The 15,195-nt window shown below is 40.4% G+C and overlaps 1 protein-coding gene across 1 annotated transcript; it reads right to left on the reverse strand.

Annotated features, from left to right (window-relative positions):
* Positions 1 to 1,163: 1,163 nt before the first annotated feature.
* On the reverse strand, positions 1,164 to 9,604 carry LOC311030971 (transmembrane protein 235). The gene is made up of 4 exons (XM_084037034.1): positions 9,226 to 9,604; positions 8,164 to 8,241; positions 7,294 to 7,431; positions 1,164 to 2,582 (listed from the first exon to the last, which is right to left on the reverse strand). Exons 1-4 carry the CDS (start codon positions 9,395 to 9,397, stop codon positions 2,338 to 2,340), a joined length of 633 nt encoding a protein of 210 aa, XP_083893160.1. The 5' UTR covers positions 9,398 to 9,604; the 3' UTR covers positions 1,164 to 2,337.
* Between the last annotated feature and the right edge of the window lie 5,591 nt (positions 9,605 to 15,195).

Consider the following 15,195-nt stretch of genomic DNA (forward strand, 5'->3'; position numbering starts at 1 on the left):
GGAGATAGATATGAACAAATCCCAGGCCCAGTTTACTCAATGAGTGTACGGATTACGTAAAATATGGCGTCAATCCCCCTGATGGCAACAAAGAGAGGCACCTACAGTATGTTGCAGGTTCTACAGTCAATCAAGTGGTTAGTTGAGCCGAACACAACGCTACCAATTCATCCAAATTGCACAGAGAAGCTGAAAGCCTAATTAACTTCGGGATCATGTATACAAATGCGAGTGAAAACCCATCTCACAAAGAAAGAGGACTGAATTATGAATGTCCTGAGTGATTGCATGTTTGTGAGAAAAAAAAAACAGCTGTCCAAGAAGACATTTTATGCAAGAAAAAAATGAATTTCTTTGAATAAATTCTTAAAACTGAGAGCCTAGAGATATCAAAAATAACTGCACTCGGTCAAGGACAAAACCAAAGTAATGAGCACCAAGTTTGGTGTTCTTCTGCCAGAGTGGATTGAATTATTATGTTCCATAAAAAACTGTAATGGGATTTCAGCAGGCCTAATATATAAAAGAAGGGCTGCAAGACTGAGCCACTGGTGCTTTGGTCTTTCCTTTACAGCTCTCTTGCTCCCTGCACCATCCAAGGCAGGATTACCAGGCAGGACGCTGCCAAACAAACAGCTGAATGGACACAATGTTTCATGGTTTGGATTTTTGATTCACTGGCTGCAGCGCCTTTTAAATCACATTGCAAATCACTTTCAGGCGAACATAAGCACGTCTTTTAATGCCTTAGCGTTTATCTCTGCCACGAGCACTCAAGATTTGTACTACTTATCCCCATCAGTGCTGAGCAGTGTAATTTAAAAAGGTTGTTTAGTGCAGGTCCACATCTTTAGGGTCAAAATAATGCCACTTAAAACACAATTACTCAAAAAGTGCAGCTCACATTTTCATCTGCAACTCCGTAACCTTTAAATACAAAAACAGCCACTGAACTATAATGTGTTGGCAGTCAAGAGTTGGGAAATCCCTGTACACATTTATTTTTTTTAACATTCCTTATCTTCACTACTTTAAATGCCGTTGCCCTTTTTAAATGCACCTTTATATTTCCAACCAAAAAAAAAAAGCCTGTTTTGAAAGCTTTGGAACCTGAATTATTTACATCGCTTTGCCATGCACCTTCTTCACCTCTTTTATTGGCACATTTGCACGTTTTATAGCATATTACTTCACATAAAAGGTAGAAATGCGCTGAATTTTATGAACCCACTGTTGTCACAACATCTCCAATGTGCAAATATATTAGAATTTAATGTCACTTTTATAGTGTTCCAACTAGTGTTTCTCTGTTCATCTCAGGCAATTCTTTACACAATTGCTTTTCTGTCTGGATTGACTCCTGCTGAGTGTCATTTACATCCAGAGGCCGGCAGTCCCAATTTAAAGGCACTTGGTAAACAGGATTTGTTGTCGCAGAATTATATTATTTCAGAACACGTAAAAAAAGGAAAGAAAAAAAAAAAGCCACACAAAAATCTCCAGGACATATATATATTTTTTTTTTGACAATTTGATTACAGCGTGTCACTGACATTCAAAAGGATTCAATCAAAGTGGCCTTTTCCCCCTCTTTCTTACTTGCAGCGTGCATTCACACTACAGGTGGATCGACGTTTCATTTCTTTTCTGTCACAGTTAACAATAAAAAGTCACAGCGTCCAGTTACGAAAGCATAAGCGAGGTTTCCTGCGATCATGAAAAGTGCAATCCATTTAGCAGCAATGCAAAGTGCTAAACGTTGCATTTGATCTTTTTTTTTTACTTCCACTATGCAGAGAAGTCTCATTCCTAGACGTGAACAGCACAGACTGCTACTGCGAACAACCACAGCACGTGCACATATTCTGTACGGCTGAAAACAGCGAAATAGGCGTAAACGAAAATTTTCTCTATATGTCACACAAGCCAACATTATCTTAACGTATACATTGGCCAAATGCTAACTGCTTTTTAAGTGCCATGAGGTGTACATTTTCAAAGGTCTAAAATGACTGCAAATGAAATGTAAAGATAAAAGAATACTGCTAATACAGTATCTGCAGTGACAGCACTCTGAATGGCTGCTCTGTGTGTGAGGCCACTTTTGTGATATTATCGTGAATGGGGAAAATGGACAGAGCATTATACTGAGAAGATGGAAAGGCAGCAGGAATCGCAACAAGCCAGAGGAAAACTGCATGTGAATCCAGCTTGTTCTTGTTGCCTGCTTACATTTCTATAGAAAATCAAATCTAAATCAAACAATAAATAAATAACGGCGATAATGTTCCGTCCTATGAGCTTTTGGATTCACATTGGGTGTAATAAAGCGTTGATCTATAACATGGAGATGGCCACGCCGGAGTCGTAGCGTCCCTTCATCTGTGTGATTCTGGCAGCTAGCATGAGCAGCAGGCCGGTGGCCACCTCCATGCTGAAGGAGAGCCAGGCGGTGGCAAAGGACCAGCCGAAGGACACGTGCACGTGGGCGAGGTTCTCTGGGGAGACGGTCCGCTGGAACTCCTCCATGGCCAGGTTGGAGTATTTGATATAGATGCTGACCCCCGACAGGGTGAAAAGACCTGCCAGTGCACAGAAACAAACAGATTTGGGGGGAAAAAAAAGAATGATTTTATTCCAGATTTGAAACACCTCATCTTGTTGGAAGTGAGGGCATCCGGAGTAATCGCTGTGAATTCTCAAGGCACGAGACCTACAACTGCCTAATCAGACGCGATAATCACCATGATGTATTACACCGTACCAGTTTCCACAATGGGACTATTAAGGTGATAATGCATTAATAGGCAAATAGTCCTCTTCCAACATAATTGTTTTGGCATAACTGAATGGATGGCATTAGATGATATAGACTTCAGCTCATTAACAAAAAACAATTAGCATAATCTCAAAGCATTAAAGGTTGAAAGCTGTTTCAAGGAAAACATTTGTCTCATTAAATGCAAATGATTCCAGCAAGGTGCTTCTAAATAGAATACGATCGTTTAACCGACAGCAGGAACCTGCGGGGTAAGAATAAAAGTTTCCGTGTATCGTTTTTTACATTTTTAGTTTCCCAAACAAAGAAGTATAAAAATCACAGCAGAAGTGTGCCGACAAGTATATGCCATACGCTGAATGTCAACCCCCCGAAACGACTTTAAATACCGAATACTCACCACTGCACAATTCAGGCTGACCTTTAGTGTGGCACCATGGACGGCAGAAACAAAGCACTGAACGGTCACATGGTGCCGTTAAAACCACCTTAATTACCCATCATTCAAAACCACAACTGTGGGCTTTCATTGTCCTAATTGGCATGGGGAGAGAGAGAGAGAGAGAGAGAGAGAGAGAGAGACTATCACCTTTAGCTTTACATTACATTACAACGTATAGTCTTCTGTGTACAGTACAGACTTTTTGCAGTTCCCTTGAGCTTCATAGGACGTCTGACACCACACTAAGGATTTATCAAACATCTGTTGTGCCCGCTTAAAAAAAGGAAAACCAATTTGAACAATTTGATGAGGTAGCTTTTTAGCGCTTGCAGAGTCAGACCCGAGGCCAGATTAATCACTGCAGTTTCGTGACGTGAGTGTTGAGAGAGGAATTTCAAAGAAAAATGGACACACAGCGCAACATTACATTTGTAGGGGGAGGAACAGTGTTTGGTACTGTCTCTAGTACTACAATTTCACCAATAGGTCATTTTGGGAGTGCAGCCTGGAGCTGATTGAATAAAGTAGAGATTGGACTGCATGGTTTCAGTGAGTTCATTCACCTGCACCAGCTCAGAGCTAATTGAACTTCCTTTACACTCCTCTGAACTGTAATGTAGGTGAAGACCTCTCATTTTCCGCTACTAAGTGCCTTACGTATATTTGAGAATGGAGGCATGTGAGAAAAACCATTACTTCAGCCATTGTGTGGCTGAAGTAATGGTAAATATTTTACACTATATTTTATTATTATATTACACTAGTCAAAAAAAGACACCTTTAATGCTACTTCTCGAACACATTATGTGATTATTAAAAATGATAAATAATAAGTTCAAAACTGCTGAATGAAGCAGCTTGATTCCTCTTTGTCCCTCTGTTGCAGAGTTGAGTAAATGATGGTGGAAGCTGCTGAAGATGAAAGATGGTAAATTCATCAGTATGGATTCTCACGCTTTGATTTCATCACTGAAGGCGGGTAGCTATCATTTTCATTTAGTCTCCAATCATGCTCGGAGGGCAATTTGTTTTCTAGCCTTTTTGCTCTCTTGGCTGCATTGTTTTTTGGCAGCAGGCGCACATGAATGTGACAGAGCCACTGATGTAAAAGCAGAACTGGTCCTCTTTAAGGGAATGGTATGACATTTTGGGAAATGTGCTCATTCACTGTCTTACAGAAAATGAGATGAGATCGATACCAAATATCTGTCCTTTCAGCTCCAATTAGCTTATTATAAAGACTGGAAGCAGAGGGAAACAGCTGGCATAACTAAAGAATAGATATCACTAATTGATGCATTATCTTTTTTAACCAGTACACAAACAGAAATGATTTCTCTTCATAAGCTCTTCATTTTAAGTTGTCTTTGTGTTATATTTGTCAGTTATTCAAGCGAAGGAGAGAGCAGCACAAACGGGATTCCCGTCAGCGGAGCGAGGGCCAGATCATCCTGGAACAAAGGAGAATTTTGAGTGGGAAGCTGCAACAGAGGTACCAACAGTTTATTGTGATTTTGCACTCACACGGAAATCAACACTTTCCATAATATATGGTAATAAATGATCATTATTGAAATCATCTTTGAATGATGATGTTTTGCTGACAAACGCAGGAGGTCAGGACGTCTTGGAGTATAAAGCTCTCTGCAACATGAACCCTTTGGCATTTGAATGATGCATAATTTACAGGTAAAATAAGCAAAACGTACATTTCTTAGGCCACGTCTTTTTATGCTGTTCTTTTGGTTCATCTTCTACAGGAGGATTCCAACATGGAGTTAGACGGGGAGGCTTCAGGGATTGTTGCATTGTTTCACACCGTAAATGAAGCCTTCCCTCCAAAGGGCTATGTGAGGACTAATTAGTTTGGTATTATTGCTCTTCTGCAGAAATATGTCCAACTCCATGTCGCTTAGTGTTTTGTGTGATCAGGAGACATCCGTGTGCAAAATCCGTTAAACTGTTGGGATTAATATTCCACTTTGTTGTCCATGAGGATTTTATTTCATTTTATAAGAACAGTTACTTTGCTAATCTTTTTCATCTTCACAATGATTACTTACACATGTTTTTAGGAATAAAATGACAAACAAACACTGGGCCAGGCAGTGACAACACTCTGCAGAAGTATTCTGCTGTGCATTAGCCCTTTTTCTTTTTATCTCAAGTGGTTTTGAAATCGGAAGAGTGTAGGTGGGTCTTTTGATGCAGAGACGTGGACAAGTCATTTTGTGCAACGCATGAAATTATTTCTATTATTACCACCCGGGAAGCTGGGCCTGTCAGCAGCGATGACACGGTACAGAGAGAAGGAAAAGCCTGATGGCAGATGAATGCTCTCAGCCTCGTAGCGACCTTACTCATTCCCTTTGAGTTCGGATCTGAAATGAATTCGTAGATGGATATTCCATTTAATTTGAAATCTGAAACAGCTGAACCCTTCACAATGCAAAGGAAAAGAAGTAATGTTTCTGTTTGAGCTTTGAGCTAAATGCTAACGCTAGCTTGGCAACATGCCCACCCAAGTTGCTACAATTTATTTCGAGGGGAACATGAATGTGTGTAACAAATTTCATAGCAATCCATCCAGTAGCTGTATAGACCTTTCCCTCAAAAAACGCACATCAACCACAGGGAAATCCTGGGTGATCACCGTATCCGACACAAAAACTCAATAATGTCCAGGCTCTACCTCTTGAGATAATAATTACATTTTAGGAAGACTTCCCAAGGTTATTGGGCAGTCAAAACATTCTGTGCCCCAATATATACAACAGATCCTCCTTGTAATCGCACTCAATTAAGACGAAAAACAAATTCAATCTGGCAGGGCCGCCTTTTAAAACAGAATGAGATGACAGCGTGCACTGGTGATGCAAGGGCAAAGTCTCATTTAATCTTACCAAACAAGAACAAGCTCTAAGTCTGTTTTGTGCCACTTTATCATGATTGGCAATCACGCCACATGCAGCAATCAATGCCTGTAATTATGTGAATTTCCGTGGTGATAATGAGCGGTGAGGTTTCTAAGGGCGATTTCACAAGTCGGTTTCACGCCGTCCACAAATGAAAGGGTGTGTAGAAAGGAGCAAATGTATCTTTTCCTTTCCAGAGCCGCCACTTATATGCAGGAAATTGCAAACTAAATATTGCTTGCAAAGTTTTTTCACTTTTTTGTTATGCCCAGATGTCAAGTAAAGATTTATGCTAAAGTCCAAGTCGGTCCTCTCCCAGCAGCCGCGCTACCTCTCAGACCGGTTGTTCCACACTAGAGCATAATGCTGCGTAACATTATCTTGTTGTGAAAAACAAATTGTAAATGGATCAGAACTACACACTGTTTTTATTTACACCCTTCTACAGCATTGTAGTGTTTGGTAAATAGTGTCAAAACTGTGACCTAGCATATGGGAGCCCCATCTGAGACAGGCTTGAATCAACCATGCTTTGTCTATTCACACAACATGACAAACTGATTTAATAATGAGAAGGAAGTCTTGCACATTAAGCTCCCACCAGTTTCAAAACGTCTGCCCCCTTATTTCCTGATCAATTTACACCCATTTAGCGTGTGCCATACAGATCATTACCTATCTCAATTTAGTCACATGAGCATCCAGTTATGTATTATGTAGCTGTGGCTTCGACCGAGAACGGCCCTCCCCAGGCAACTGCAAGATACAATACTCACACTAATCACAGTTCTTGTTGGCTCTCGGTTCTACGGAGGTGAAAATGAGATTTGAGCTGCAGCCTTTAGGCAGAAGTAAATAAGATGTAAAACGAAGCGGTTGAAATTGAATTCTCTGTTAAGTTGTCCAGTAGAAAGGGCCGGGTGAAAATTCATCTTTAATTATCACATTGTGATTAAATTGTATATGGAGATACCATGATGCCCAATTACTTACTAGAGTGACAATTACTACACCACCCCACTCTCACAAAACAAGGGGTACTTCCCACATGCAGTCAAAAGACCAACCCATTCCTGACTCTAAATCCTACACACTGACATAACCAAGCAGAGGATTTGCTTTAAACACCTGTAAAATATATATATTTGTGAACTCACTGCAGAAGAGGACATAGGATGCTGAGCCAGCCAGCAATTTGGGGCTGCAGGCCAACGAGCTGACAAGTCCAAAGATCCAACCGAACACCAGCAGGAACAGGCTGAGGGGCAACATGATGACCACCACCTTGTGCAAGCCTGCAAACACATTCACGCACAGACACTTAAGGTCACATCATTGGGGTTTAACACACGTGTGCAGTAAAAGACTCACTACACGATCATCTAACATGCGGATGATTGATTCCTGTCACTGAGGTGTATTCAGAGAGGGTGTCAAAGTAGCCTAAGTAATGGGTTGAACCATATTTAATAAAGATAATAAAGATATTGATTTTTTTTTAAGGCTGGCCTTTTGTTTTAACTGTCTAAAATACGTCTTGCAGCCGTCCACAGCAGTACATTACGCTGCTCCCATGCTGCTCCTCCTGTCTGGTTCTCCAAACTGGGGCCATAAAGGCAATACGCTGACTAAAACATATACAACCTCGCTTCAAATCACCCTTTGACTTCAAGTCGGCTGGATATACTGCCTCGTGCAACCATTTGCAGCTGGGGTGTTCAGATTGATTTCTGCCATCCAGGGAGCCACACTCTTTTACATTTTCACGGTCAATTGAGCGTGAAAAGCAAATTGAGACTTGCTTAAGATAGTGTCTGGACAATCAATAACGATTTCCTTGTCAAAGTAAGAGCCGTTTCAGAAAACACTAAGCTTCTTCTGGTTAGGATTCTCTGCTTGCTGTCATTGAATGTCATTTCTCCAGCAGCCGACTGCACCTGTGAATGAATTTGGTCAGGAGTCATTGACTTACTTTAAATCCACCTCATTATCAACTCCCACGCCAATTAATAAACAAAACCACTCACCAAGAAGGTGCCTTTCCACTTCTGACAAGCTGGACATGTTTGCTGTGAAAGAAGGGATGACTGAGCTCATGTTTGCTCCTGAAAATGTCAAGGGAAAAGGTTACACATGACAAGGCTCGTGGACAGAGCTGTAAGAATACAAAATTGCTGCTGGATACCAAACAACATCACTTTTTCTTTTTGTCATATCCTAGAATCCTGCAACGCTCAATATATTCACACATTCAAACATATCGCCTGCTTGATTAATAAAACAATTAAATACATATATATATATATATATATATATATATATATAGTCCCTCAGCTCTGCATGTGTGACAGTTTTGCACCTCTGCATGGAATAAAGCATTACTGTTTCCGTGAGCTCACAGCAGATTATATAACAACAATGTGTCGGTGCATCTACCACCTTTATGCCACAGGTGTGCTGGCCATTATTTCGTCTCATTACTTGGCATTTACTGTGTGAACCGTGGGCTCCAGGACCTCAAACTGTGTCCAATGATATCCTTTAGAACCACTTTCTAGCCTCCTGCATGTTCAGATGTAAGGAGCTGGAACAGATGTAAGGAGTTGCTACAGATATTAGATAATAATCTAATTGATGTAATTTAAGTGAAAATGCAGATATAATGTTTTGGACCTTTCATTACAAGCTACTCTGTGAATGAAAGATGAACATTTTAATCACCCATCTACAGTGTTTGCCTCCCTAACAACTGAGTGATGAGCAATAAATCAAGTCACCTATAGGCCGAGGTCTGCTGCTGACAATGGACACGGTAACGCAGCAACAATGTCCGAATGTACAGAATGTTAGAGCTCAACATTTAATCCACAGTAGATGTTTTATTTCCTGTCAACATAAGGGACGATCGATACTGGGATTTGCAGGTGAGAACGAGCGTTTTACGCACAGCAGCGTGTAATGCAAAGGTTTCTCAAAGTTCTCCAAAAAAATAAAATAAAAAATTCTTAATCCAATTTTTTTTTTAGACATACACTCTGGATGAAAGCTCGCCCAAACTACACACGAAAACATAGTAAGTTGATATATACCTTCAATAATTCTCCACAGTCCAGAATGGGAACTCAGGTCTTCTGATCCCGTGCAGTTGTTTTTATTGACATCGATGATGTACCAGTAATCAGTCCCGATGGCCATGGCGAGGAGACTAAAGCTGAGCAGACCTGTAAACCCAGCGGTGATCACCACCAGTCCGTACCTCATCGTACAGTCCGAGACGCAGCGCGCAGTTACTCTAACAGTACGTGTAGTTTCTAGATTTCCCTACACTGTATTCTGCATCGACGCTCCAAGATGCGCGGCGCGTAAAAGCTCTCCCGTCCGCGCAGCGCCGCTGGTCCGTGACATAGTTGTGAAGCTTAAATGGAAAACAATAATTAATAAATAATAATAAATATAAGAGCAGCCAGATGTTTCTTTCTCGGCACCAGTTTGCATCACACTGACAAGCCTAGTTGCACAGCGCTCTTGGGTTGACCCACGGAGTCAAGTTAAGAGAATAAAATCCCACGCGTTCGCTACGGAATTTCAAAATAAAACCCCGAGCGCGAAAACACGTGTTGTGAAGGTGCCTGGCGTTTGTTTTTGTTGTCGATGCAGACCATCCCACATCCGGCAACTGTTGAGTTATCTGGCCTTAATGTGGTTACGTTAACTTTACTTCCACTGTAACTTAATTGCCGACTATATTTGCGAACGCAACGGCGGTTGCTGATGTAACCAGAAATATTAATATTGGAATATAAAATATAGCCCACTTTTTTTTTAGTGTCATGTGATGAATTAAAAGAGACAAAAAAAAGGCTAAGCATATTTTCCTCGTGCACTCAAATATAGAAAATACAAAAAGCACCTCTGGCTTCATGATAATACAGAGTCAACAATAATCCTGTACCTTACGACCAGGCACTAACAGACGCCTGTCATACCGGCGGAGTCCTGTAGGTGGAGCAGTTTAGATAATTAAAAATTGTGCACACCTGAGTCCAAAGGAAAAGGAAAAAGAGCACTTTTGTTGTGTTGGTAGCCTATAAACCGCCGGGACGCTTACAGGTAATGAGGAAACGTAACGTTAAATCTGTGGAGAGGATGATCGATAACCTAACTGTTGAATTGGAAGGTTTACAATTGAACCCAATCGACGCCATTACGCCTTTTTTAATGAGCAACACTGCAAAAATGCAAGTTGATATAAAATGCAACTATCAAACCGTTAACATGGCATTCTCAACATGAAGCATTGGCATCAATCCCAGAGTGTGTGTCTGTGTGGATAGCTCTATCACCTTACACATTTTAGGCAATCCATTCTTCCTTGTAAAACTGCCCAAGCTCCGTCAAAGTGAATGTAGACTGTGAGTGAAAAGCAATTCCAGGCACTGCAACCACTTTTCAATTGGACTGAGGGCTGGACTCTGACTTGGCCAGCGGCCACAGCTCTGCAGCCTTGTCCTGTGTTGCTTTATGTTTGGTGTTGTTGTTGATGTCTCCCTGCATAAATAAATCTTCCATGTTCTCTTGGCAGCTTTTCCTCCATTCCCTGTATTCACCAGAAAATGTAGCTTTGTAGTTTCCCCTTGCAGAAAAATACATGTTTTTTAAAGTAGCACTAGTGGTGTAAACAAAGGCAGACACACACACAAAGGAGACAGAGGACGTTATCATTTTTCATCTTGAAGACGAGCAAGCAAACATTAAAAATGAGCTGGGAAGAACATTTGGCATGAAATCATAACATTCAGATATTAAGTTAAATAAGTGAGGAGCGATGCACAATCAGTCAGTGCACACACGGCACAGTTCTCTTAAATTCTTAATATCGTGTACACAGAGATACTCTATGCCCCCCCCCCTTTTAAAAAAGAGACCACTCATAAAAATGAAAAAAAGTCAAACAAGCAAACTCTTTCATATAAATTGCTATTTTTTGTCAATTAGGTAGACAAAGACAAATGACTTATTCAGAACCATTGCAATTGTATTATGTTTCAAAATGCAGCTTATTTGTAGTTGAATTGCCTTTCAGTTTCCACATAATTGTGGGTAACAAAGAAGCAATGAAATGCTACTAGGTCCCAGTTAATTATACGATCCTTTGAAGTGCTCGCGACTGTTTTCATCCAAAACAAAAGTGACCTGTGTGTGTATTGTATCTTATTTTGCAGGCTCCAGAAATTACCTTCAAACCTCTGCTAATTTGTTTCGGCTTTAAATGATCGAACATAGAACATTATAGCTGTGACTAATTCAAGGTTGGTGTCAGCAGTATAACACTGCTGTTGTCTTATGATTATTGTTGGCACGATAAACAAGACTTCCAACAAAGAATTTTTTTTAACCCCTATTAATTTCTGCCGAGGGATCATAGCTCTGGCTTTTGTGTCACTTCCTGGATAAATTGTGTGTACAGTTGAACCAGTGGATTTCTTGTTTACCTGATGCATTTTGCACTACATTTCCTCTGTTTTTGCAGATAAATTTGAATTTTTCCTGGAGAATTGACTCACATTGTATCCAAACTGTGGGAGACGGCATGAAAATGATGAACCAATCGACTGTCAGAAGGTAGGACATGTTTGAATTGAACCTCTTCTCGTGTCAGTTGTCTTTTTGTTGTTGGCGGATCCGTCTCTGCAGGTCCACTTATGGGTTTGAATACAGCTGGGTCGGCAGGTGTCAAGATTGTTTCATGACATCATCCAAAAGTCCTCCTTTTTATATGTGAAAGCTTTGAAAAAGAAATGGCCCATCCATAAAATATGTATTCAGTTTAGATATGTTCAAACCCCTTTTAGGAATTCACTGACATGTGGGCTTCTTGCAGCTGCTGTTGCTCTTTAGATAATCTGGCTGCAACAGGAAAACTGTTTTTTTTTTCTAACAGATGGAGAGCAGTGACATCTGAAGGGTGAAGGAGTGGGTTGTTGTTCAATAATTTGTCAGTCTGACTTTTGCTGATGACATGATGTTTTTTGCAGTTGGTTGTTAAGGATGCTGCAGAATAACAGATGCTTCTTGCACACATATAGGCTTCAATAGTTGTTAGGTCAAATTGAAGTTAATGTAAGTGGTGGAAGAAGTTCTAAGATCTTGTATTTCAGTGAAATATTATAAATGAAAATATAACGTATGAAATGTTTTATTATATACTTGAAGTACTGGCCCGATTGTGCACATTTATTATTGGAATTCATGAATGAATATGTCCCATTAATGTTGCAGCTGGTGGTGCATCAATTTTTTATGTTTATGAGTCCCACAGTGTTATAGGAATGCAATGCTAAATTGGTGGAGTTCACTTCTAGATTATATTAATTCTACATTGTGTTGCTTAATAAGGCTGCTGGCTCCCCTTATTGCAGGGCCGAGTATCACACTGAATTTACAGCCATTCAGTGTATTTGCTTGTTGTGTGTGTGGGTCACAGCTGAACCAGGAGCTGGCTGAACATCATTTGAATGTGATTTGCATAAAAGCTTTGGGCGTCCCGCACATCTGTTTAAATCAAGCACTTGCATTTAATCCCAAATAAATCAGAGCTCAATTTCTCGTGTTTGGAAAGCAGTTTGAGCACGTCCTTTTATCAGACGTCACTTTCATCCAATCGTTTCTTTGTAAGCACTAGTTGTTCAGCATTAGTTTGGCATTTTGTCTCACTAACTCAACAACTATTCTTACTAGAGGCTCCTTTTCAGCAACTAGTGGCACAATTTGCTGCACTAGTTAATTACTTAGAGCCACAATTGTTCACTATTCAACGAGTCAAGACGAACATGCTCTCTAGTTAAAGCCTCTTTTGAGCTTCACTGAGGCTATTTTTTAAAGTGAAGTCAACATTTTGAGCCTCATTAATTAAATAATACATTCAAAAAAGGAATTTAGTTAACCAGTGAACATTTTGTCTTCATCTGATATAAAGGATGTGGAATACTAATGTCCAACCTGCAGGACAACACTGGCTGCAGGCAAGCTAGTGTTGCAGTACAGCAGGAAAACATCTGTGCCAGTTATACATATTGATTTCCGGCCATTCATTCTCACCAGAGATCCACATTTTCTGGTTCATAGAAGAGAGAACTCGGGTCCGAAAGGTTTACTTTGCTTTGCGTAACTCTTTGGCCTTCACATTCTTATTGCAGGCATTGCTCAGTTAAAATCCTCCGCCGGAAGCAGAATCTATCACATTATGCACAAGTTAATCTGTTAAAACTCTTCCAGTTCGGTGAGTAATGATCAGACCTGGTGAGCACAGCGATTATGGGCTCTGATAATTAAACAAAACATTTGCCAGTGCAATTATAGAATCAAACAAGAGGAGGCAGAGTGTCAATGTGAAATGTGTTGGGAGGATTGAGAGAAGTTTACAGTCTGTGTGTTTGTGTTTTCAAGAGAGGCAACGTGGAATGAAATCCTATCATGTGTTTAAACACATTGGAACAGGTGATGGCAGTGACGGTAGATGCCAGGTCCAGTTTAGAACTCTTTGAGTTGTTGAAAGTGTGTTAACAGATGTTGGGGGGGCTGCAGGTGTTGTCGTGATCGCAGCAGGTTATGTTACTTTCACAGCACTTGTCTCCGACTATTACTAGCACAGAGCATGAGCTTAGAGAGGTGCACACTGCCCCCCAGTGTAGTGAAGGGGACACTCCTATTAGCGATATCACGCTGATCAAAGAGTCCTCTCTGTCTTGTATTCACGAGTACATTGAAAAGAAGCCTGTTCAGAACGGGGCTGTTTAGATACATAAAGGTGTACCCTGAAACAACTTGCACACACAGATTTCTTTCTCTTCTTTTCTTTATAGTTCGATGGATGAATGTCGACAGCGTTGGACTGTTTAGTAGTTGGGAAATACCTGCGTACATTTCAGCCTGTTGACATTGTTATTGATTCATTATAGTTATTATACTGAAATGTTCTTCTAACAGTTACTGGGCATTGTGACTTACCAAACTGTCACAGGAAAAGCAATTAATGATACCTCAGGTTAATTTAAATGTCAAGTGTGCCGTAGATATGTCATAATTCAGCCTGGAGCCGGCACACCTAGATTAAATACAGTCATCATTTAGTCATCAGTTTTTAATTTCCATGTCAAATTTTCCCCTGTGGGGAAAGGCTTATATCAGAATCTGAATCAGATTTATTGGCAAAGTATGTGTTCACATCCAAGGAATTTGACCATCCCTAAACCAATGAAATAAAATAAAATTAGAAAATTAGATATCAATCATATACAGTATATATATATATATATATATATATATATATATATATATATATATATATATATATATATATATATATATATATATATATATATATATATATAGTCGTCCAGTGCTCTGTAGCACCCCCCAGTGGAGAGAAGCTGAAACAGGGTGTGAAGTGTTGGTGGTGATGTTTTCTGCCCATTTCCTGACTCTGGAGGAGTATACGTTCCAGATGGAGGGCAAGCTGGCACCTCCATCCAAGCTTGCACCTCCATCCAAGCTGGCACCTCCACCCATTCTCTCTGTTCCTGTCCTCTCCACCTGTTTGGTGGCTGATCCAAACCCAGCAGTGTGTGCAGGGCCTTTTTTTCCTGATGGTAACTCTGACCCTAACCCTAAAGGCTTCCACAGCAGACAAACTGTTGCTCAGCGTGGTGATTTGGGTGAGGTTTGTTTTCAGTGGAGGAGAAACTTGAGTCAAACATCACAGTTTACGATCATCATTAAAGAGCTCCGTTGCATGACACCTGATGAGTGTCTTTGGATGAACTCCAAGATGTTTCTGATGGAGCCGGCCTGTCTGTGTGTCATAGCTGCGTGAATCATAACATGGGGCTTTGAATGTAATGGTAGAAATGTCCCGTATAAGTGATAAGTGCAGTCCATTTACTGTTTGTCGTCCCAACAATGACAAGTCAGATTGTCTGCTCTCTGGTCCATGGTCACTGTGCTGAAAACATCTCTGCAATTACAATTCTAGTCCCATAATCGACACAGATATTGTCAAG

The sequence above is a fragment of the Eutrigla gurnardus genome (assembly GCF_963514095.1).
Source record: "Eutrigla gurnardus genome assembly, chromosome: 20".
Classification (NCBI taxonomy): domain Eukaryota; kingdom Metazoa; phylum Chordata; class Actinopteri; order Perciformes; family Triglidae; genus Eutrigla; species Eutrigla gurnardus.